At 43.5% G+C, this 25,788-nt stretch overlaps 1 protein-coding gene across 1 annotated transcript in view; it reads right to left on the bottom strand.

Moving 5' to 3' along the window:
- Positions 1 to 25,788, bottom strand: part of LOC125721931 (NACHT, LRR and PYD domains-containing protein 12-like) — a 263,381-nt gene that overhangs the window by 221,710 nt on the left and 15,883 nt on the right. Inside the window, exons 7-10 of the mRNA XM_048998140.1 lie at positions 7,510 to 7,683; positions 7,082 to 7,255; positions 6,474 to 6,647; positions 5,874 to 6,047 (exon numbers count right to left, since the gene is read on the bottom strand). Coding sequence (XP_048854097.1) covers positions 5,874 to 6,047; positions 6,474 to 6,647; positions 7,082 to 7,255; positions 7,510 to 7,683 — 696 coding nt within the window. The remainder of the gene's footprint in view (positions 1 to 5,873; positions 6,048 to 6,473; positions 6,648 to 7,081; positions 7,256 to 7,509; positions 7,684 to 25,788) is intronic.

The following is a 25,788-nucleotide window of genomic DNA, read 5'->3' as shown; positions in this document are numbered from 1 at the left end:
CCTTTTCAGTAACAGTCATTTCACGACATTCGAAGACTTAATCCATAAATACGAGTTGAGAATATGCAATTTTTCTAATATTTATTAACTGAATCCAGCATCAAAACCAAAATGGACCTCACACATAATACACTGAATCCTCCTCAGATGAGACAACAATCTGCCACTTAAAAATAAAAAGAAACCTCTAGAATATATAATCCTACATCTTTCGACAGACACATTGATATTTGTACCAAAAATTAATTGGAATAAGGACCTTATTTTTTCACTCAGCTCTGATTTCTGGATGGACGCCTGCAACAACATATTTACAGTGACAAATACTGGCCTTCAGTTCAATACAAAGTAATTCACATAAAATATGTGACTCAATATAAAAAGTAGTCAGTACTGATACCTGCTCACAGTGTACAAGGGGTGTCACAGATAATTATCTGCATGCTCTGTTGGCCTGTATACCAGCTCACAGTGCACCATGGGAGTCACAGATAATTATCTGCATGCTCTGTTGGTCTGTATACCTGCTCACAGTGTACAATGGGTGTCACAGATAATTATCTGCATGCTCCGTGGGCCTGTATACCTGCTCACAGTGCACCATCGGAGTCACAGATAATTATCTGCATGCTCTGTGGGCCTGTATACCTGTTCACAGTGTACCATCGGAGTCACAGATAATTATCTTCATGCTCTGTTGGTCTGTATACCTGCTCACAGTGTACAATGGGTGTCACAGATAATTATCTACATGCTCTGTGGGCCTGTATACCTGTTCACTGTCACGGTAGCTCGCGATCGCTCGGTGAGCATGCAGGCGGGCGAGCGAGCAGGAACAGGCAAGCAGGCTGAAGACGGGGTAAACGGGGTTTTAATAAAGAAACCCGGGGCAGGGAACACAGGACGGCAACAGACATCAATGACAGACAAGGGGTTAATGCAAAACAGGGACTTAAATACACGGAACATGGTAGCAGAAAACAAGGCACGATCAGGAAATCACACGTGGGTAATTAGGGGGTGTGGCACACACGAGGATCGGACGGGCCGGGCGTCACATTCACAGTGTACCATGGGTGTCACAGATAATTATCTACATGCTCTGTTGGCCTGTATACCTGTTCACAGTGTACCATGGGTGTCACAGATAATTATCTGCATGCTCTGTTGGTCTGTATACCTGCTCACAGTGTACAATGGGTGTCACAGATAATTATCTGCATGCTCTGTTGGCCTGTATACCTGCTCACAGTGTACAATGGGTGTCACAGATAATTATCTGTATGCTCTGTTGGTCTGTATACCTGCTCACAGTGTACAATGGGTGTCACAGATAATTATCTACATGCTCTGTGGGCCTGTATACCTGCTCACAGTGTACAATGGGTGTCACAGATAATTATCTGCATGCTCTGTGGGCCTGTATACCTGCTCACAGTGCACCATGGGTGTCACAGATAATTATCTGCATGCTCTGTGGGCCTGTATACCTGCTCACAGTGTACAATGGGTGTCACAGATAATTATCTGCATGCTCTGTTGGTCTGTATACCTGCTCACAGTGTACAATGGGTGTCACAGATAATTATCTGCATGCTCTGTTGGTCTGTATACCTGCTCACAGTGTACAATGGGTGTCACAGATAATTATCTGCATGCTCTGTTGGCCTGTATACCTGCTCACAGTGTACAAGGGTGTCACAGATAATTATCTGCATGCTCTGTGGGCCTGTATACCTGCTCACAGTGTACAATGGGTGTCACAGATAATTATCTGCATGCTCTGTTGGTCTGTATACCTGCTCACAGTGTACAATGGGTGTCACAGATAATTATCTGCATGCTCCTTTGGCCTGTATACCTGCTCACAGTGTACAATGGGTGTCACAGATAATTATCTGCATGCTCTGTGGGCCTGTATACCTGCTCACAGTGCACCATGGGTGTCACAGATAATTATCTGCATGCTCTGTTGGTCTGTATACCTGCTCACAGTGCACCATGGGCGTCACAGATAATTATCTGCATGCTCTGTTGGTCTGTATACCTGCTCACAGTGTACAATGGGTGTCACAGATAATTATCTGCATGCTCTGTTGGCCTGTATACCTGCTCACAGTGTACCATGGGTGTCGCAGATAATTATCTGCATGCTCTGTTCGCCTGTATACCTGCTCACAGTGCACCATGGGTGTCACAGGTAATTATGTTCTCTATAGGTGAAAGATCTGGATTGCAGGCAGGCCAATTCAGCACCCAAACCTGCACATAACATTTGTAATAAGACGAACTCCCAGATGGCCACGTACGGTAATTGGCCACGTCGCCCACGTAGCACAGCATTTAAAAAAAAAATTGTTCACTGTCCTCCTGTTACTGAAATGATTTGGGAAGTTGTGATTGTTCAGCTCCACTACTCCCGGTTTGGTGTATAATCCCATTATAACGGACTCTAAGGGACCTGGCAAAACAGTTAGTTATATCCAAAGTTCGTCATATGCAGAGCTGCTGTATGACCAGAATACAACAACAGGACACCATTTACTTATGCCACACCCCAGCAGACACACTTGTGGTATAGATTATTATATTGTACATGTAGAAATCCAACTTTACCTGAGCAGATGCGATGTAAAAGCAGCCCTGGGGACCAAACTGTTTGTCCGTTATAAGCAAAATTCCATTATATGCGAGTCCGCTATATCCGATGCTTTTTCTGCATGTTCTTAAAGGCGCACGGCCAGCGGACCTCGTCTGTTATAGACGACATTCGGTTATAAGCGAGTCCATTATAACGGGATTATACTGCACCTCCAACTCCACCTAGCAGACATACCTATGAGGGGATTGAACTACGGACTGATTCTGATCGTGTTTGGACTAAACACCCCGGGATTCAATTACATCGTCCAGTGTGATTCACCCACATTATTGTTGTGCCACAGGTGAACTGCACAAACGCGTTTTTTCACTGATTACTTATACAGGGAGTGCAGAATTATTAGGCAAATGAGTATTTTGTCCACATCATCCTCTTTATGCATGTTGTCTTACTCCAAGCTGTATAGGCTCGAAAGCCTACTACCAATTAAGCATATTAGGTGATGTGCATCTCTGTACTGAGAAGGGGTGTGGTCTAATGACATCAACACCCTATATCAGGTGTGCATAATTATTAGGCAACTTAACAAAAAACAAATATATACCCATTTCAATTATTTATTTTTACCAGTGAAACCAATATAACATCTCCACATTCACAAATATACATTTCTGACATTCAAAAACAAAACAACAACAAATCAGTGACCAATATAGCCACTTTTCTTTGCAAGGACACTCAAAAGCCTGCCATCCATGGATTCTGTCAGTGTTTTGATCTGTTCACCATCAACATTGCATGCAGCAGCAACCACAGCCTCCCAGACACTGTTCAGAGAGGTGTACTGTTTTCCCTCCTTGTAAATCTCACATTTGATGATGGACCACAGGTTCTCAATGGGGTTCAGATCAGGTGAACAAGGAGGCCATGTCATTAGTTTTTCTTCTTTTATACCCTTTCTTGCCAGCCACGCTGTGGAGTACTTGGACGCGTGTGATGGAGCATTGTCCTGCATGAAAATCATGTTGTTCTTGAAGGATGCAGACTTCTTCCTGTACCACTGCTTGAAGAAGGTGTCTTCCAGAAACTGGCAGTAGGACTGGGAGTTGAGCTTGACTCCATCCTCAACCCGAAAAGGCCCCACAAGCTCATCTTTGATGATACCAGCCCAAACCAGTACTCCACCTCCACCTTGCTGGTGTCTGAGTCGGACTGGAGCTCTCTGCCCTTTACCAATCCAGCCACGGGCCCATCTATCTGGCCCATCAAGACTCACTCTCATTTCATCAGTCCATAAAACCTTAGAAAAATCAGTCTTGAGATATTTCTTGGCCCAGTCTTGACGTTTCAGCTTGTGTGTCTTGTTCAGTGGTGGTCGTCTTTCAGCCTTTCTTACCTTGGCCATGTCTCTGAGTATTGCACACCTTGTGCTTTTGGGCACTCCAGTGATGTTGCAGCTCTGAAATATGGCGAAACTGGTGGCAAGTGGCATCTTGGCAGCTGCACGCTTTACTTTTCTCAGTTCATGGGCAGTTATTTTGCACCTTGGTTTTTCCACACGCTTCTTGCGACCCTGTTGACTATTTTGAATGAAACGCTTGATTGTTCGATGATCATGCTTCAGAAGCTTTGCAATTTTAAGAGTGCTGCATCCCTCTGCAAGATATCTCAGTATTTTTTACTTTTCTGAGCCTGTCAAGTCCTTCTTTTGACCCATTTTGCCAATGGAAAGGAAGTTGCCTAATAATTATGCACACCTGATATAGGGTGTTGATGTCATTAGACCACACCCCTTCTCATTACAGAGATGCACATCACCTAATATGCTTAATTGGTAGTAGGCTTTCGAGCCTATACAGGTTGGAGTAAGACAACATGCATAAAGAGGATGATGTGGACAAAATACTAATTTGCCTAATAATTCTGCACTCCCTGTATAACTTGTTTCTCACAGAAAGAGCTAGAACACCTATCTTGCCTTTCCCAGCGGAAAGGGAGGCTTATCTTTTCTCTCCCAGGGGAAAAGGGAAAGTCTTGCCCAAAATGCTTCGTATCCGCAAGCGCAAACAGCCTCACCTGGACAGGAATTGGAGAATAAAGAGCACATTCCCTGTGGGGAGGGGTGAGGCTGGTCAGCTCGCCCCCTATCCGCACGCGTACTGCTCCAGATTTAGTATAAAGGAAGGGGGAGAGCTCAGCACTGACCGGAGATCAGCCATGGGACAGAGCATGCATCTCCCAGCACTTCTACTTTTCCATTTTATTAATTAATGGGATTACCTATTGTAGGATTACAAATTTATAAAATGTTAAATCTAGCTTCCAACGTAATAGTACACAAACTGAACAAGTTATGTACATTGGGTTTTACATTTTGAGGTAAAATTGGTGACATTCTAAGAAGATCAAGTCTTGTACCCCAGGTGTCAGAGACATTAACCTTTTGTCTTTATGTACTTCCTGACCACTGGGTAGGGTCCCACAGTCAATGGGAATGCTAATCTCAAGGCTAGACGGTGCCTTTGTCTCTATGAGAATGTAAAGGTTTGGGTGATACTGTCAGGCTGATTAGATTAGCACCTATGCATTTGAAAGCCACTGTTATGCTGAGGAGATCAGGGCTGGGGAACTTCCGTTAGCAGGCTGACTCCTGTACTAGACTATGCTTTGTTTAGGTGGTCTCCACCTCTTTGTATCCTCCCCCTCTTGTAAAGTATAAACTCTCCAGAGCTGAGTTTTTTAGTCAGACTTGGATGACTACAGCGACGCTCGGCGAGTTCTCAATAAAGAGTAACTTCTGCTTGAATGATATCCCAACGTCTCCTGGTCTCTGAAAAAGTTCCCAACACTATCAATGCTTATGAAAAATATCATAATTTTGTGTATATTTTAATACATATTTCTGAACGGAACAAATCGAACCTGTTTGTTCTTTCTAAAGCCCTATATCCCATCCATCCATCCATTTTCCAAACCGCTTATCCTTACTGGGTTGCGGGGGGTCCGGAGCCTATCCCGGAAGCAATGGGCACGAGGCAGGGAACAACCCAGGATGGGGGGCCAGCCCACTGCAGGGCACACTCACACACCATTCATTCACACATGCACACCTATGGGCAATTTAGCAACTCCAATTAGCCTCAGCATGTCTTTGGACTGTGGGGGGAAATTGGAGTACCCAGAGGAAACCCCACGACGACATGGGGAGAACATGCAAACTCCACACACATGTGACCCAGGCGGAGACTGTGGAATACCCAGTCAGACTGACCTCAGTATCTCCAGTTTACAGTGTAAGTCCCCCAGTCCAGCAGAGAGCAGCTTCACTCCTGAGTCCTGCAGGTCATTGTCACTCAGGTCCAGCTCTCTCAGGGGTGAGGAGTTTGATCTGAGAGCTGAAGCCAGCGCCTCACAGCATTTCTCTGTGAGTTCACACCGGTCCACCCTTAAAAAAATTAAATCCACTTTTTACACTGCAGCACTGTATTCAGGAGAATAGAGACAATGGCATAACGTATTTTCAGAAAACAATTAAATTACTAAAAATCATTTTAACAATCATTCCGATTCTGTTTGGTGTCCATTATTTTTTTGCCCATAACACGACAGCATGTTTAACTGTAACAGTGCCGTTAACTTTGCTAACCAACACAAATGTTTTGCATGGATTATATGGTTGAATGGATGTTTCCTGCTTCACTGCTTAATTATTTCTATCATGGATCGAGGGCTGAGAAGATTGTGGGATATAAGAAAGTAGGAGAAGAAAACAGAAGCTGTTTGTGTTTGTTTATTATGTAACTGCTGAAAGGCATTGTGGGTTTTCTTGCTGTCCAGTTACATTTGTGTAAAATGCATATTCTGTACTCACTGCAGCTTCTCCAGTTTACAGCTGGGATCCTCCAGTACAGCAGAGAGCAGCTTCACTCCTGAGTCTCCTGGGTGATTGTAGCTCAGATCCAGCTCTCTCAGGTGTGAGGGGTTTGATCTTAGAGCTGAAGCCAGGGAAGAACAGCCTTCTTCTGTGACTCTACAGCCTGACAGCCTGCAGAGAGAGAGATAGAAACTCCCTAATAAATATCATCACCTCACCATTACAATTATTAAATAAATACAGACCTCGGTATCTCCTCCATATAGTGTGAAATACCCATTAATACTGACCTCAGTACCCCCAGTTTACAGTGTGGAATGCCCAGCAATATTGACCTCATTACCCCCATCTTACAGTGTGGAATACCCAGCAATACTGACTTCAATACCCCCAGTTTACAGTGTGGAATGCCCAGCAATATTGACCTCATTACCCCCAGTTTACAGTGTGGAATACCCAGCAATACTGACTTCAATACCCCCAGTTTACAGTGTGGAATACCCAGCAATACTGACCTCATTACCCCCAGTTTACAATGTGAAATACCCAGTAATTCTGACCTCAGTACACACAGTTTGCAGTGGGGAATACCCAGCAATACTGACCTCAGTATCTCCAGTTTACAGTATAAATCAACCAGTGCAGCAGAGAACAGCTTCACTCCTGAGTCTCCTGGGTGATTGTAGCTCAGATCCAGCTCTCTCAGGTGTGAGGGGTTTGACCTCAGAGCTGAAGCCAGAGAAGAACAGCCTTCTTCTGTGACTCTACAGCCTGACAGCCTGCAGAGAGAGGGACAGAAACTCCCCAATAAATAATATCATCTCACCATTACAATTATTAAATAAATACAGACCTCAGCATCTCCAGCGTACAGTGTGAAATACCCAGTAATACTGACCTCAGTATCTCCAATTTACAGTGTGGAATACCTAGTAATGCTGACCTCAGTATCTCCAATTTACATTGTGGAATAACCAGTAATACCGGCCTCAGTATCCTCAGTTTACAGTGTGGAATACCCAGTAATACTGACCTCAATATCTCCAGGTTACAGTGTACATCCCCCAGTGCAGCAGAGAGCAGCTTCACTCCTGAATCCTTCAGGTTATTGTCACTCAGGTCCAGCTCTCTCAGGGGGGAAGAGTTTGATCTTAGAGCTGAAGACAGCTCTTCACAGTGTTTATCTATGAGATCACAGCTGTTCAGCCTGAAACAGAAAAAACTTTAAGACACAGACATATACATATCCTACACATTAGTAAAATACAAAGCATTACAATAAGCATTTGTTTTCAGTATAATTAGCAGCACAGCTTACACTTCAAAATGAATTATAGTCTGCAGAGTGTTCTGTGCGTCCTGATAATCTGCTGCAGTCATATGATCACTAATTGTCAGTGCATCTTCGCTCAAAACTAGAGGTAAAAACATTAAGTACAAGCTACAGCCAAAAATCACAGAATATACAAGAATATATAGGAACACAACAGCAAGATGGAAGTGAACCTCCCATAACAGTCAGACCAGTGCTTCCAGTGCAGTCCTGAGCCATCTTTCTGCCAGGTGTCCCTACACTCGACACGTATCACTGAAAGGAGGAGATGTGAACATTCCCAGCAGCTAATGCAGCAGCAACTGGCACTTGGATTCCTGATCCCATGAGTAAAATCCTTTCTCTCCCTGTATTGTTATACCTGGGAACATGTCAAATCACCAATTACGTCTGGGTGATATGACGATATTATCGGTAATGAGCGTAATCAGACAAGTATCCCGGTGTCGATATCTGACAGTGACTAAGAGGCGATTATCGTCTTTGCTGGGGAAACGAGCTTAGGCTACATACAAAGCAAGATAACAGAAGGATTCATGATTTGCTTTCAGTTCAGCCTTCTAGCCTAAGATTCTGAAGCAGTTAAAAAGAAACATTGCACAGAATTTCACAAGCATTGTCCCTTGCAGTAACCATGCGTTCGCCATTCTTGTAAGTTCAGTATTGTCACATCACCAACTTCTATCTTTGAGTGAGCATCCAGAATGTCAGCCATTAAAGTGCAGCTTTCTGCTGGGAATTTTGAGCTTCTCAACTCTCTCTCTCTCTCTCTCTCTCTCTCTCTCTCTCTCTCTCTCTCATCTATCTATCTGAATCAATCAATCAATCATATGTAGGATCACACATGCACATATCACAAAGCTTAAATTCCAGGTGGCCTGAGACAAGGCCTACCCTGGTACGAGAAGGCACACATCGACCTAGGCCCCAAAGGGGGGTTTGTGACCCCACACACATAGATAACCAGGGAGGCCAGCACTCCAACTTTTATTGCTCAAAGTTTTAACGACCTACAGACAGCAGAGTGGACCCCAAGGACAGGGGTCCCTCGACTTGGCACACAACCCCCTCCCCAGACATCCTGCCTTACATACCACTCACCGAACGGACGAACACCCCAAAGAAAGTTTCTTTTAAGTTTGGCTTTTGTATATCTGTATATTTATTTACTCTTGACTACTAGTCTTAATATACAGATATGTACAGGTTATGTTCGAATGTGTCTTAACTTTTGGAGATTCTTTTTCTTTGTTTGACAAACCTTCTCCCCCCCTTTTCTTTGCCACATTCCTCGGCAACCTTTATCTGATCTTTGTATTCTACCATGCCTATCTAAGGGTAAGATGTGCTTATGACATGAGAATATTTCATATAATGTCTGTATAAAGGGTAATATCTGTTGAGGTACAACCTAAACCACCTGTACCATATACTGGTGTGAGTAATAGAACATAACATAATAGCATAATATAAGTAATCATTAATTAATCATCACAGATGGTATTTGGTGTGAACCGCTAGGCTGGTACGGCATGTTTGGTATCTAACCAAAGGAAAATCACTCCAGTTTCCAAATCTGGTCAGTGGTTACCACAAACACATATCAAAAGTTACACCAGCCTAATGAAAATCACCATTACCAGAGAAGTCAGTCAGGTCATAATTCCCAAAAGGACTGATACCGACCCCCTTCCGAAAGCCCGCCAAATGGATGGTCAGCCATTGGTCCAGGACTCGAATTCCTGGTCACTCCTAATCACGAACCTTATGCTATAAAACCTGGCATCTCAGAACAAAGCGGCGGAGAAAAAAAGGGAGAAAAGGAGAAAAGGGAAGAAAAAGGAGAAATAAGCAGCGTTCTTGAAGCCCGTCGGTGAAGACCCAAAGAACTGCAACTCAGCCCAAGCTTCACCAGAAGAAAGAACCGGAGGGACTCCACTCCAACAACCGCTGCAAACACCGCGCCTCCCTGAGAGCCATCACCCATCAGCTCATCAGCCACTGCAACCAACTGCAAAGACCTCCCTCTTTCCTGCATCCAAGTAAACCAAGTTCCTTTCCTTTGTAACAACCTAAACTGTCCTATTCACCTGCTATATTCCTTTAGGTTTATATTCCTACAAACTGCTTGCTTTGCAGAACAGTTTTTCCCTTTTTAGGTTAATCATTTTAAATCTGGTCACTGCATTTTCATGATTACATCGTTTGTGTCTTTTCCGTTATTTCATGTTTATTGTTTGTTAGGTGTAATGTCTGTCTTATGTTAGTTGTAGGAATAAATGCATGTCTTTTACACAACTTCAGCCTCCGTCATTGAGTGCTCACAATAGTCCCTGCCTCTGTGCGATTTGGCTACAAGCTCTGAAACCTCAAACTCGCCTGAAATATCGCGAGACTCTCTCTCATCGGCCGTGAGGGGAGCTTCGCTAACGATCGTTTACATTACCTGGTGACACAGCTCGCTGGACGAGCCTACTAACCCAGGTTATTAAGCGATACTGGTTATTAATGAATCCCATTTAAGTCTCACATTAACAGACTCACGGGGATTCGCAATTGAGTTTGGAGGAGCCAACCATTCGGCATAACAATTGGTTAATAATCAGCATTAAATAATAATTAATTAAAAGTTAATTAATTTCAAAACATATTGGTGGAGATATTAAAATTTACCTGAGCTAAAAATTCCTACACATTATTTATATAGCGTGTTTTAAACACAGCGTTTATAAAGTGTTTTGCAAACATTTAAAAATAAGAAAAAGAAAGAAATTCAAATAAGCTCAGAATAAATAACAATAAGCGCAAAATAAATAAAAATAGAGTAAAAATGTTTTAAAAAATTTTAGAGAAAATAAAAAAATACTATTATAAAGGACTTTAACCCCTCATGTCCTCTTTAGGGGCTCCTCCCTTATAGGGGCCTCTAGCTCCTATGTCTGTTGGGGGAAGCAACCCCCCCCACAATTACTTATAATAATAAATGCGGAAAAATAATAAAACTCATTATCATAGATTATTATATGCGGTGGTGAAAAGATGCGTTTTCAGCCTAGTTTTGAAAGTACTGAGACATTCAGTAGCTCTCAGGTTTTCTAGGAGAGAATTCCAGAGTTTGGGCCCATAGTGACTAAAAGCTGCCCCCTCCCTCCCCAGCCGGGTTTTAGGAATAATCAGTAAATTACTGCCGGATGATCTGACTGATCTGCCTGGGACATACCTTACAGTCATGTTACTGAGGGAGGACAGAGCTAAACCACGTAAATATTTACAAATTAGCAAATGAACATTAAAATCAATCCTAGAAGACAGAGGAAGCCAGTGCAGGGATGTGAGAGCAGGTGTGATGTGATCCCTGTGACTGGTGCGTGTTAACACTCCGCCAGCGGCATTCTGGGCCCGTTGTAGATGTGATCCCTGTGACTGGTGCGTGTTAACACTCCGCCAGCGGCATTCTGGGCCCGTTGTAGATGTGATCCCTGTGACTGGTGCGTGTTAACACTCCGCCAGCGGCATTCTGGGCCCGTTGTAGATGTGATCCCTGTGACTGGTGCGTGTTAACACTCCGCCAGCGGCATTCTGGGCCCGTTGTAGATGTGATCCCTGTGACTGGTGCGTGTTAACACTCCGCCAGCGGCATTCTGGGCCCGTTGTAGATGTGATCCCTGTGACTGGTGCGTGTTAACACTCCGCCAGCGGCATTCTGGGCCCGTTGTAGATGTGATCCCTGTGACTGGTGCGTGTTAACACTCCGCCAGCGGCATTCTGGGCCCGTTGTAGATGTGATCCCTGTGACTGGTGCGTGTTAACACTCCGCCAGCGGCATTCTGGGTCCGTTGTAGATGTGAAACAGACAAGAGAGCATTACAGTAATCTATTCTACTAGAAACAAAAGCAGGTATTATTTTTTCCCAGCCAGCATTTGACAGCAGACCCCACAACTTATGTGGAGGGACGAACAAGACAAGCACTTATGAATATTAATTTCTGCGCAAAGTAAGAAAATTGCAGACAGCCTTGATAATCCAGCCATGAATCCCAGCCCGAGTTCTTAAAATATAAACAACCATTAATAGTTTTTAAATGAACTCGGCCTGACTGATAATTAGTTTTAAAAGCTTGTCCGTTGTCCGTTCCTACCCCTGAACTCGGCAAAATATATTATAGGTCACACCCCCCTTTCAAGTTACATAGTCAGGGAACCGACATTACACCCCAACACGGTTGCGCATTCTGTTCACATCTTAAAAAATAAAATTAATGTAGAGCTATAACTATTGACTGTGCATGATTCTGCAATTCATAGTCAATAGTTACATAGACAAATTTCATAGAGGTGTGCAGCCTTGCGAAGAAGATGTGTGAGTCAGTAACGCGCTCTGGCCCCATCCAGGCGTCCAGGCAAGCCGACATAACCGACCGCCTGCTCGTCGCTTAGAGTCGTCACCTAGGGTTCATTATACTGGTCTGTGTCTGTTCCCCGCACTTTCAATTGTGGAGGTCTATTCCACCATAGTGGATGTCATAATAGCTTAATAATAATTAAACCAAATCCATTATTAGATAATAGGTGTAATGCAAGGCTAAAACTTGAACTTTTGAATGTAAGATCACTGGCTCCTAAGGCGCTACTAATAAATGAAATGATTACTGATTTTAGTCTTGGTCCTTATGCCTAACAGAGACCTGACTTAAACCGAATGAATTCATGGCACTAAATTAATCTACTCCAGCTGATTACAGCATAACCCTCGACCAGATGGCAAAGGTGCTGGTGCTGCTGCAATATTTCAGTCTGACCTAGGAGTGTCTGAGCAAAGTGCTTATAGCTTTAGCACATTTGAAATTCTTCTTCTTGGTCTTGCGGGATCATCTCTTTGTACTGTAGTTCTTCACCTCCAATCACCATTGTTATTGTGTATAGACTGCCTGGTCCCTAACCTCCAATCACCATTGTTATTGTGTATAGACCACCTGGCCCCTAACCTTCAATCACCACTGTTATTGTGTATAGACTGCCTGGTCCATAACCTCCAATCACCATTGTTGTTGTGTATAGACCATCTGGTCCCTAACCTCCAATCATCATTGTTATTGTGTATAAACTGCCTGGTCCATAACCTCCAATCACCACTGTTATTGTGTATAGACTGCCTGGTCCATAACCTCCAATCACCATTGTTATTGTGTATAGACCACCTGGTCCCTAACCTTCAATCACCACTGTTATTGTGTATAGACTGCCTGGTCCCTAACCTCCAATCACCATTGTTACTGTGTATAGACCACTTGGTCCGTAACTTCCAGTCACCATTGTTATTGTGTATAGACCACCTGGTCCATAACCTCCAATCACCATTGTTATTCTGTATAGACCACCTAGTCCCTAACCTCCAATCACTATTGTTATTGTGTATAGACTGCATGGTCCCTAAGCTTCAATTACCATTGTTACTGTGTATAGACTGCCTGGTCCCTAACCTCCAATCACCATTGTTATTGTGTATAGATTGCTTGGTCCCTAACCTCCAATCACCATTGTTATTGTGTATAGACTGCCTGGTCCCAAACCTCCAATCACCATTGTTATTGTGTATAGATCGCTTGGTCCCTAACCTCCAATCACCATTGTTATTGCGTATAGACTGTCTGGTCCCTAAGCTCCAATCACCATTGTTATTGTGTATAGACCGCCTGGTCCCTGGAGTTTACAGATTTTTCAACAATCCTGGTGGTCACTATTGACAAAGCCATGAAATTAATATTCACATAGAGAAGGACAGTGATCCTTTAAGAACAATGTTTTTTGCTATCCTAGAGTCTGTAGGTGTTTGTCAGAATGTAGTCGGGCTACTCATGCCTGTAACCACACCCTGGTTTTGATTCTTAGCCATGGTGTCCTGGTGGAACACATATCTATTATACCTCAGAATCCTCTGCTTTCAGATCATTACTTGTTAACGTTTGATATACAGTATAGCCTCCCTTCGGCTCCAGGTCCAAAGTACAGTATCAGATCTTCCATTGCCTCATTCACTACAACAGCGTTTCTCAACCAACTTCCACAGTCCTTCAGCCTTACATCTGAAGTCCCGTGTGAAAATGAACTTGAACTGGTAACTGTACACATGGAGAAATCGCTTCGCAGCACCTAGATCTTGTAGCTCCACTTAAGAAGATAAAGCATAGAGATAAGAAACCTGCCCCCTGGTGCTCTGATCATACGCGTAACTTAAACAGGCTTCACACAAGCTAGAGCGCAAATGGGGCTTAACTAAACTAGAAGTTTTCAGATCTACCTGGAAGGAGCCTCTCTAAGTACAGACTGCGAGGTCTGTGTACCTCTCCAGACTCAATGAAGAGAACAAAAATAATCTTAAATTCCTATTTGAATCTCTGTCTAGGTTAACACAGAATTCTTCAACATTAATCTCACAAGTCTCACAGGCTTTTATGAGTGATGACTTTATTACATTTGTAATGGTAAAATAAAGATTAGACTGACCATCCAGTGCATGTCTGTAGCTACATACAGCTGCCAGCCTCCTGTTAGTCCTATGTGTACTGATAATGACACCTTGGAATCTTTCCTTCTTATAAAACAATCAGAACTTTTGAGCTTAGTTTCCTCCTGAAAACCTCTACTAGCCTTGTAGACCCAATTCCTACAAAATTCCTGAAGGAGATTCGACCACTGATTAGCACCACCCAGTTAAATGTGTTAGACTCGTCTCTTAGGCTTGGATATGATCCAGAACCTTTTAAACTAGCTGTTATTAGACCTGTTCTAAAGCAACCAAATCTTGAACCTAGTGATTTAGGAAATTATAAATCAATCTTCCGTTCATTTCAAAGATCCTGGAAAAGCTGTTGCTCGCCAGCTGTCTTCTTTCCTACAGAAAAATAATGCTAATGAATTATATCAGTCTGGCTTTAAACCAAACCACAGCACAGAAACAGCTTCAGTCAAAGTATGTGACATAGTGAATGATTTGCTTATGGCTTCTGACAGTGGCTGTATGTCTGTGTTGGTATTACTAGACTTAACTGCAGCATTCGATACTGTGGACCATAATATCCTCTTGGAACGGTTAGAATCTGTGGTTGGCATTAAGGAGACAGCCCTCTCTTGGTTTGGTTCCTATTTAATTGATCATTATCAGTTTGTCAATGTGAACAATGAATCTTCCAAGATCTAAAGTCAAATATGGTGTAGTATCACAGACGCACATACGACAGGGCTGAGATTCCAGGCTGCCTGAGACAAGGCCTAGTCTGGTATGAGAGGTACTCGCTGGCCTGGGCACAAAAGGGGGGGTCAGTGACCCCACACACACACACACTCACACATACACACACTCATACAGATAATAAGGGAGGCCAACATTCCATCTTTTATGGCACAAAGATTTAGGGACCTACGGACAGCAGAGTGGACCTCAAGTATAGGAGCCCCTCAGCTTGGCACCCAACCACCCCCCCCCATACATCCTGCCTTACATACCACACATTCACCCAACACCCTAAAGAAAGTTTCTTTTTAGTTCCGCCTTTGTATTCCCTATATATTGATTTACTCATGACTACTAGTCTCGATACCCAGATAGGTTATGTTTGTGTGAGTCCTTAGACAGTCTTAGTGTTTAGCTACCCCTGCATACATGCTCTCATGATTATCCCAGAGGAATCTTGAAAATTAAATAATGTAACCAGGTATCTTAGTGTGGCTCCTAACTATCAGAGGTTCTTTCTGTCTTTGTTTAACAACGCCCCCTTTCCCACATTCCTCTGTGGCCCTTATCTGATCTTTGTGGTCCGTTAGCACTTATATGTCCTCTACTATTCAGCATTAAGAGACAGAATTAATGTGCATATTATCAATTCTGGAGAGCAGATAATTGCCACACCAACCAAAATATGTTGTTCCCAGATGTGCAATTTAAATTGGTATTACCACAAACTAACAGCCACGTCTATCTAAGGGTAAGATGTGCTATTTAAATGTGAATATGTAATGTAATGTCCATACAAATGATCCAACGTAGCAACCTCTGTTGATGTATATGGATGGGATTTATTAACATACATAATATCAGCAATTGTTAATTAAGTAATACAGATGGTATGAGGTGTGACCCGCCAGGCTGGTATGTTGTAACTTTATTGCTGTTAAATGGATTTATTGTTATGCATACTTGATTGACTGACAGTTATACAATTATATTTCATTGATTTGTAAGAAATACAGTTATTGAGAGTATGTTTAAGTCAGTGTATTATGTTGATGCTAGAAAACTGCATTTCCCATGATTCTTTGAGAAGACGAAGAGCGGGACCTCAGCTCACGCAAAAAAAAAAAGAGGGTTTTTTTTTTTGCTTATGTTTCGAACGGAAGGCTGGAGAGGCGAACTTTGAGAAGCCATTAACTTTGTTGTAATTTGTGTTGTACACCAAATTTTGAAGTCTAACATAAAGACTCGTCATTTTCCATTATTGACGTCTTGTCCATTCTTGTTAAAAGGATTTGCTACGACATATTTTTGGTGCCGAAACCCGGGATTAATAATGAGTGAACGGGACACACGTAAAGATGCAGCCGGAGCTGCGGGAGCAGCAGAGGAGGATCGTCAAAGGATAATGGAACGAATGAAACGAAAACGGGGAACAATTAGAGGTGCTACTACACGACTTGTACATCAAATTGACTCAGAAATGGCTAAACCAGATCCGGATATTGAACATTTGAGCACTTTGCTGGAAATGCTAGCTGCAAAGGAGCACAGTTTGCTTGATTTAGATGGTGAAATAGAACGCCAAACTGCACTGGATGACTTGGAGATGGAGGTTGAAACCTCAGAAGAATATAAGGAGCGTATCATGTTGTCCAAGAGCCGCGCACAGCGCATGATTAGGCAAAGGGAGGACTCACTCCGTGGAGCGTCACATCAAAGGGTGAGTGACGCTAGCTCATCAACGCAGAGAGCAACAGTAAAGCTACCCAAGCTGATAATTCACAAATATGATGGCGATGTCAGCTTGTGGCAAGAGTTTTGGAGCCAATATGAAGCTGCTATTCACCAGAACGAAGCACTGTGTAAAGGAGAAAAGTTTATATATCTGAAAACATTTCTTACTGGACAGGCAGCAAAGGCAGTAGCAGGGCTGACATTGACAGATGAGAATTATCACAATGCAGTTGATTTGGAAGAAAGGATATGGTGATTAGTGCTCACATGTCAAAACTACTTAACCTAACACCTGTTAAAAAATCCTATGATGTACACGCTTTGAGACAGCTATATGATGAATGTGAAGTTCAAATTAGAAGTTTGGAATCACTAGGCGTAGTGTCAGAAAGATATGGAGGCCTACTATGCCCAATACTCCTGAAAATGATTCCAGATGACATTGCACTTGAATATAGCCGTCAGAGAAAAGAGGATGAGGAATGGAAGGTGTCTGAAATAGTCACCTTTTTACAGAAGGAAGTTCAAAGTAGGGAAAGAGCACTTCAAATGACGAAATCATACACTCCACAGAAGACGGAGAACAAGCAATACAAGTTATCGTTCAATGAAAGGTTTAAAAGACCTAGCATGCAATCTGCTGCTGCACTGCACACAGCTAGCCAGAAACAAGTCAACTGTTTATTCTGTGATGGGGCTGAACACAAATCAGAAAACTGCCCAAACTATGACATTGTTGAAAGAAAGGACAAGTTAAAGGGAATGGGAAGATGTTTTGTGTGTCTAGGCCAGAAGCACATTGCAAAATTCTGTAGGATGAAGAATGTGTCCTGTGAGAAATGTGGAAGGAGACATCACGTTGCTGTGTGCACTGGTGAAAGGGTTGCTGTGCAGTCCCTATCTGGATCTGAATCAAGGGAGACAGTAGTTTCCTCAGTCCTTCCCTATCCAGTGAAAAGTAAATCAGGTGAACAGAAAGCTGTGTTGCTACAGACTGTGAAGGCATGGGTTGGAGGCCCATCAGACAAGGAAATAGCTCGTTGCTTACTGGATGGAGGCAGTCAGAGAAGTTTCATCCATGAAAGCTTGGTGAAGCGCTTAAAATTGCCAATAATAAGACAAGAGACACTCACACTACATACATTTGGCTCTTCTGTTCCCACAAGGTCACAACGCAATACAGTTAGGGTCATGCTGCAGAACATCTGGGATCCTAATCAGAAAATCGAAATAGAAGCTGTGGAAACCCCACAAGTGTGCTCAGCGGTAATGAAGGTCCCTGGTGAACAGATTCAGCATGAACTCAAGAAAAGAGGACTCCAACTAGCAGACTTCCTAGGAAGTGATGGAGAACCTGAGCTCGCTGTCCTCATCGGAGCTGACTACTATTGGCAGATAGTGACAGGGAAGTTTGAGAGACTAACAGAAGCATTGGTGGCATTGGAAAGTACCTTTGGTTGGTCTGTACAGGGACCAGTGTCTGCATCATGCATTACTGAGGCAACTTGCATGTTCAATCCCTTGGGAGAAGATGTAGTCCTCTCTAAACAGCTGAAGGCATTCTGGGAAATTGAGTCTTTGGGTATCACAAATGAGATAGCACAGGACCCAATAGAAAATGAGACTCTACAGATGTTTGAGAGAACGGTAACTTATCAGGACAGAAGGTACCAAGTACAGTTGCCATGGAAACCAGAAGCAGCGGAGCTTCCCGACAACTACAGAATTGCCAAAAAACGGTTTGAAGGTCTAAAGAAAAGATTCAAGAGGGATGTGACTTTGTTTAGCAGATATAATCATGTGGTGGAAGACTATTTAGAGCAGAACATTGCAGAGGATGTGCCACAAGGCAGTGAAGGTGCAGACACTGTAAAATATTATATGCCACACCATGCAGTGCTCAGAGAACACAAGGCGACAACCAAATTAAGAGTAGTTTTTGATGCATCGTCCCATGAAGATGGCTGTCCGTCTCTGAATGACTGCTTACTTAAAGGGCCAAACCTGAATCCAGATCTGCTCAGTGTTCTCATCAGATTTAGACGACACAAAATCGCATTCCTAGCAGACATAAAACAGGCCTTCCTGCAAATACGCCTAGCAGAAAAGGACAGAGATGCAGTCAGATTCTTGTGGTTCTCAGGTCCACCAACATGGGAAGAGAATGATCAGCTGCGCATTTTGCGGATGACAAGAGTGGTGTTTGGGGCAACACCAAGCCCATTTCTGCTTGCCGCTACAATCCAAAGACACCTGAAACAATATGAAACCGAACAACCACAAGTTATAAATACAATAAAGGAGTCACTTTACGTGGATGATTTTATTTCAAGCGAGCATACCGTTGAAGAGGCATACCATGTAACAACAGCTGCCAAACAAATGCTGGCTACTGCGGGTATGGAGCTCTGCAAATGGATGACGAACTCAGACGAACTGAAGAAAAAATGGGAGGAGAGTTCAGTGAACTACATGATGGCGCCTGAAACAAATGGAACAGTGCTGAAAGTACTTGGGCTAGTGTGGAGGCCGGCGACCGACGATTTCACCTTTGACCTCAAATCACTAGTGAGCCTTCTAACAGAAACGAAAGGCACGAAAAGAAGCGTGTTACAGTCATCAGCACGTGTTTATGATCCACTGGGCTTCTTGAATCCCTTTACCATCAGAGTTAAGTGCATGTTCCAAGAGATGTGGGAAAGAGGACTCTCATGGGACGAGAAACTGCCACCAGATCTAAACCAAGAATGGCAACAGTGGTGTTCAGAACTGACCCAGTTACACAAGCTTGCCATACCAAGGTGGTACAAAATAGACATGCAGCAAGAAAACAAGCATGAGTTGAAACTGCATATATTCTGTGATGCTAGCGAGAAGGCTTACAGTGCTGTGGCTTATCTGCAAGGCAAAACACAAGACGGAGAAACAACAATGAGCCTTGTCGCTTCCAAATCCAGGGTGGCTCCTCTAAAAAGAATGACTCTGCCACGTCTGGAGCTCATGGGAGCTGCGATTGGAGCGAGGCTGGCAGACAACTTAAGCACCTCCTTGAAAATGGAACAGACTCAAATAAAAATGTGGACTGACTCCATGATCGTGCTGCACTGGATTTGCAGCTCTGCTCAAAGGTGGAAACCATTTGTTGCGAACAGAGTGATTGAGATCCAGACACTTACCAATCCAGCTTCGTGGTCACACATCTCAGGAAAGATAAATCCAGCTGATTTTCCGACAAGGGGACAAACAGTTGAGACATTGATACAGAACCAGCTATGGTGGAATGGTCCCAGTGTTCCTCCATCAACCGAGCAGACACCACAGACTGGTGGTGGAGACATTTCATCCATCCATCCATCCATTTTCCAAACCGCTTATCCTATTGGGTCGCGGGGGGTCCGGAGCCTATCCCGGAAGCAATGGGCACGAGGCAGGGAACAACCCTGGATGGGGGGCCAGCCCATCGCAGGGCACACTCACACACCATTCACTCATGCATGCACACCTATGGGCAATTTAGCAACTCCAATTAGCCTCAGCATGTTTTTGGACTGTGGGGGGAAACCGGAGTACCCGGAGGAAACCCCACGACGACATGGGGAGAACATGCAAACTCCACACACATGTAACCCAGGCGGAGACTCGAACCTGGGTCCCAGAGGTGTGAGGCGACAGTGCTAACCACTGCACCACCATGCCGCCCGGAGACATTTCAGATGAAGTGAATGTAGAACTTAAATCCAGTTATAAAGTCACTGTACAGCTTACTGTCAATGATACCCGTGTTTATGAACCAGTACTGGAGGTTGAAAGGTATAGCAAACTGAAAAGGGTTCTTAGAGTGACAGCATGGATCAGAAGATTCATAAACAATGCTAAACCAACAACATCAAATTTACATGGTGATCTGACTGCGGATGAGCTTCTTGAAGCTGAAAGGTACTGGATTAAGGTTAAGATTAAGAGGCATTTCTGTTAGCATTGAAAAGATTCATTGCTAGGAGAGGATTATGCCGAGTCATCTATTCTGACAATGCTAAAACATTTAAGAGAGCAGACCAAGACTTGAAAGAGCTTTGGAAGAACATCAAAGATCCGCAGTTATTGCAGTTCTTCACACAGAGAGGGATCACTTGGAAGTTCATCGCAGAGCGAGCAGCCTGGTGGGGAGGATTCTGGGAGCGACTTGTCCGATCAGTGAAAACTTGTCTCAAAAGGGTTCTAGGCAAGGCGTCCCTCAACTTTGAAGAACTGTGCACTGTACTAACGGAGGTTGAGGCTACCCTGAATTCTAGACCTTTGACCTTTGTACACAATGAGGTAGATGAGCCACAACCACTGACACCAGCCAATTTCCTGGTTGGCAAACGACTGACGTCTCTACCGCCTAAGACATTTCCAGGCGACATTCATCATCAAACGCTTAAAAGGGATGACATCACTCGAAGATGGAAGTACAGGCAGAGGCTTATGACTAACTTCTGGAACACCTGGCGCAAGGACTATTTAATGGAACTGAAGTCAGCGCATCACTGTGGTCCATCAAGGTCCACCCCTCTGAAACTGGGTGATGTTGTGCTCATTGAACAAGACAACCTGCCCAGACAAGTCTGGAAACTTGGAAGAATTGAAGAGCTGTTTCCTGGCCGAGATGGTCTTGTTAGGTCTTGTTTAGTTCGTACTACCACAGGAACCTTGTTGAGAAGGCCGATTCAGTTGTTGTATAATTTAGAGATTTAGATGAACAAGTAGTTCATCGGGGGGGAGAATGTTGTAACTTTATTGCTGTTAAATGGATTTATTGTTATGCATACTTGATTGACTGACAGTTATACAATTATATTTCATTGATTTGTAAGAAATACAGTTATTGAGAGTATGTTTAAGTCAGTGTATTATGTTGATGCTAGAAAACTGCATTTCCCATGATTCTTTGAGAAGACGAAGAGCGGGATCTCAGCTCACGCAAAAAAAAAGAGGGTTTATTTTTTTGCTTATGTTTCGAATGGAAGGCTGGAGAGGCGAACTTTGAGAAGCCATTAACTTTGTTGTAATTTGTGTTGTACACCAAATTTTGAAGTCTAACATAAAGACTCGTCATTTTCCATTATTGACGTCTTGTCCATTCTTGTTAAAAGGATTTGCTACGACATGGTATGGCATGTTTGGTGTCAAACTGATGGAAAATCACTTCTGATTCCAAATCTGGTCAGTGGTTGCCATGAAACTGTATGTATCAAAAGTTACACCAGTTTAATGAAAACCATCTGTAAAGTGGTACCAATCTAGTCATAAATACCAAAAGGACTGAAAACCTGCCAACTAGATGATCAGCCATTGCTTCAGGTGTCGAATTCCTGGTCATCCCTATTCATGAACTTTAGACCATATAACATGGCACCTCAGAACAGAGCAGGGGGAAGAAGAGAGAGGAGCAGAGGAGAACATCAGCCCCGCAGAGGGAGGAGAAGAGAAGCCCCGGGAGAAGAGCAGCCCGTGAGAAGCCCTCCTGAAGCCTGCCGGTGAAGGCAGAGAACTGCAACCAAGACAGAGCCTTTCACCTTAAAGCTTCACAAGGAGAGAGAATCCAAGGGGCTCCACTCCAACAACCGCTCCAGACGCCGCGCCTTCTTGGGTGCTACCATTCCCTCAGCTCATCACCTCTGCAACCTACTGCCAAGACCCCCTCCAGTCTGCAAACAAGTAAACCAGCTTCCTTTCATTCTAACTACCTAAGCAGTTCTGTTAACCTGCTTTATGACTTTAGGGTCGTGTTTCCACAAACTGTGCTTGCTTTGCAGAACAGTATTTCCCTCTTAAGGTTACTCATTTAAATCTGGTCACTGCATTTTCATGTTACATTCTGTTTGGTTCTATTCCGTTATTTTGTGTTTCTTATTGTTTGTGTTAAGCGTAATGTCTGTCTTATGTTAGTTGTAGTGTTAGTTAGGAATAAATGCATGTCTTTTACACCACTTCAGCCTCCGTTCATTGAGTGCTCACAATAGTCCCTGCTTCTGTGCGATCTGGCTACTAAGCTCTGAAACCTCAAACTCGCCTGAAATATTGCGAGACTCTCTCTCATTGGCCATGAGGGGAGCTTCATTACCGATCGTTTACATTACCTGGTGATGCAGCTCGCTGGACGAGCCTACTAACCCAGGTTACTAAGCAATACTGGTAACTAGTGAACAGGGATCCGCAATTGAGTTTGGAGGAACCAGCCATTCGGCATAACAATTAGTTAATAAACATCATTAAATAATAATTAATTCAAATGTAATTAATTTCAAAACATATTGGTGGAGATATTAACATTTACCTGAGCTAAATATTCCTACAATGGTGTCCCACAGGGATCAGTGCTGGGCCGCTACTGTACACTGTATATATTGGTCACATTATCAGAAATCATGGTGTTGGGTTTCATTGTTTTGCTGATGATACACAGTTATATATATATATCTGTTAAGCCGGATGATGCATCACAGCTCTCGGTTAGAAGACTGTCGACTAGATATCCGGTGCTGGATGGCAAATAATTTCTTTATTTTAAACACAGAAAAACAGAAGTACTGTTAACTGGTCCGAAGGCGGCTCAAAATAAGCTTGACAACCTCAACCTTGGTGGTCTTCATACCCAACCTGACACAGTGGTCAGAGATCTTGGTGTTCTGGTTGATTCAGATTTATGTTTCGATGCTCACATAAAAAGCATCACTAAAGCTGTGTTCTATCATGTACGGAACCTCGCCAAGCTTCGGAAGATGCTCTCCTTTCATGAAGCGGAAACACTAACACCTTTATAACTTCCAGGCTGGATACTGTAATGCCTTCCTTTCTGGGTGCCCATCTGGATCCTCACATAAACTTCACCTGATATAAAATGCAGCAGCCAGACTTCTTACAAACATTAAAAAATGTGATTATATTAGCCCTGTTTTATGCTCCCTTCACTGGCTTCCAGTTAAGTCTCGGATTAACTGCAAAATACTGCTATTGATCTATAAAACACTGAATGGCCTTGCACCAGAATACCTTAGTAACCTGCTGGCCTTATACAACCCTCCTCGCTTTCTTCCATCTCAAGGAGCAGGATATCTGTTAGTACCCAGGGTAGAAAGAGCTACGGCAGGCTGCAGAGCTTTCTCCTATAGAGCTCTTCAGCTGTGGAATAGTCTTCCACCGGATGTGTGGGATTCAGGCGGACTCTCAATATTCAAGTCTAGACTAAAAACACTCCTGTTTAGTTTAGCTTATAGGGACTCTAGTTCTAGCTCTAGCTAACTGCTCACTCCCAGTCAGACCTATAGTGTGAGGTGTAGAGCTGGGTGGGGATCGGTGCCATTGGCTTTGGATAAACTGAACTGTCAGTCTGTCACTTTAGCTTCACACCCCCTTGTGGAATTGGAGTGCTGACATTCAGGGACCCCCCATGCCTGCGTTCCCACCTGCCTCTCCCTCCTACTTATGCTGCCATAGCCATATCTGCCGGAGCTTACATACTGCACTCACCCAACTGTTTTCACTGCCTCTAGTCTCCCCTACTTTGGCTAATTGCACATTTTATTTCCCCTAATCCCCCTGGGCTGTGCTGCCTGGAGACCCCAAATTTTCAAGATGTCCTGCCTATCTTGCTGCCTGCGACGTCTCCACTACCTGTGACGTCCTTCCGGCCTGCTCACCCTTCTGCCTGTGACATCTTCCCTGTTTACCCTGCTGCCGTACTACTGTTCTCCCTGCCATCTGAAGCAGCTCCAGCACTTGCCTGTCATCACCTCCCTGCCCCCAGCTTTGTGACTGACATGTTAAGATTGGGATAATGTGAATTAGGACTTTGCCATCTTGATCATTTGACTTCCTCTGCTGCCCCCTGGAGGATGGGCTCCCCCTTTCACTTCCCCTTTTCAAGTACTTTGACATGATGTAATGTTGTGAAAACACACTATACAAATAAAATTGAACTGAACTGAAAGTGATTCAATGTTTGGGGGGCTGGGGCTCAAAATGATTATTTATTGTGATATTTTTAAACTAAATGACACATACACATTTTTTTACTTATTGCCCAGCCCTAATCAACAATATCAGAACAATCAGACAGCTATCAGTCCTGTGAAATAGGCTTTTAGAAAAAATGTTTGTTTGAATGATTTATGAATAATGATACTTCATTCACCCCCTTGGGGAAATTGTCTTTTCGCCCCTCCCATCTTGCTCTCCAAGAGACAACACAGACACATATACAGGTGAGAGGAAGTTTGGGGGTCGCAGCGCAGGATCGGCCAGCATCCAGCACCCCTGCAGCTCAAGGACTCAGTGATGACATCACTCTGCCGGCCAAGAGATCTGAACCAGCGACCTTCCGCTCATGGACACAGAGTCCGAGCCCAAAGAGTCACACACCACACCCAGTATTTAGATAAATGCTTCCTACAGCATCCAGAACTGAAACGAATATGAGTGGTTTTCCCACTATTAATGAAAACTGGACCATTCTGTATGATGCTGTATCTTTGGTTATTTGTTACACAAAGGAAGGTCGTGGAAATCTTGTCTTTTTTGTTTTTACTACATCACTACCTTCAGTTAATATAAACTAGATTAAAAAGGAACCTTGTTGATAAAAGAGGGGAAATAAATTACATATATACATATTAATTTTATATTTTAAACAATGTTTATCTATTTCTGCCGGACTAGATGTGTCGTCACATCCTCAGCCAGGTGCAGCTGAGGCCAGCAGAGGGCGCCAGTGAGCAGCCAGAGACAGCAGTCATACGGAAGCTCCCAGCTCTGGGATCCATCACATGAACACGCCTGCTGACAATAACACTCACATACCACTTATACACCCTGTGGATAAAGAGCCCTCACTGTTTCTATAGCAGGTTAGGATGCTGTGCCTGTGATCAGAAGGCAGACTGGATGGGAATGGAAACGTAGTAACAAACAAAAAGTGACATCACTACCTTCAGTCATTATAAAGTCTGTGGTCAAGATTGGCTACTGCTAT

Source organism: Brienomyrus brachyistius, unplaced genomic scaffold, assembly GCF_023856365.1.
Source record: "Brienomyrus brachyistius isolate T26 unplaced genomic scaffold, BBRACH_0.4 scaffold36, whole genome shotgun sequence".
NCBI lineage: Eukaryota > Metazoa > Chordata > Actinopteri > Osteoglossiformes > Mormyridae > Brienomyrus > Brienomyrus brachyistius.
Note: the sequence above shows the minus strand (reverse complement) of the source record. Positions and strands in the feature narration are given on the sequence as shown.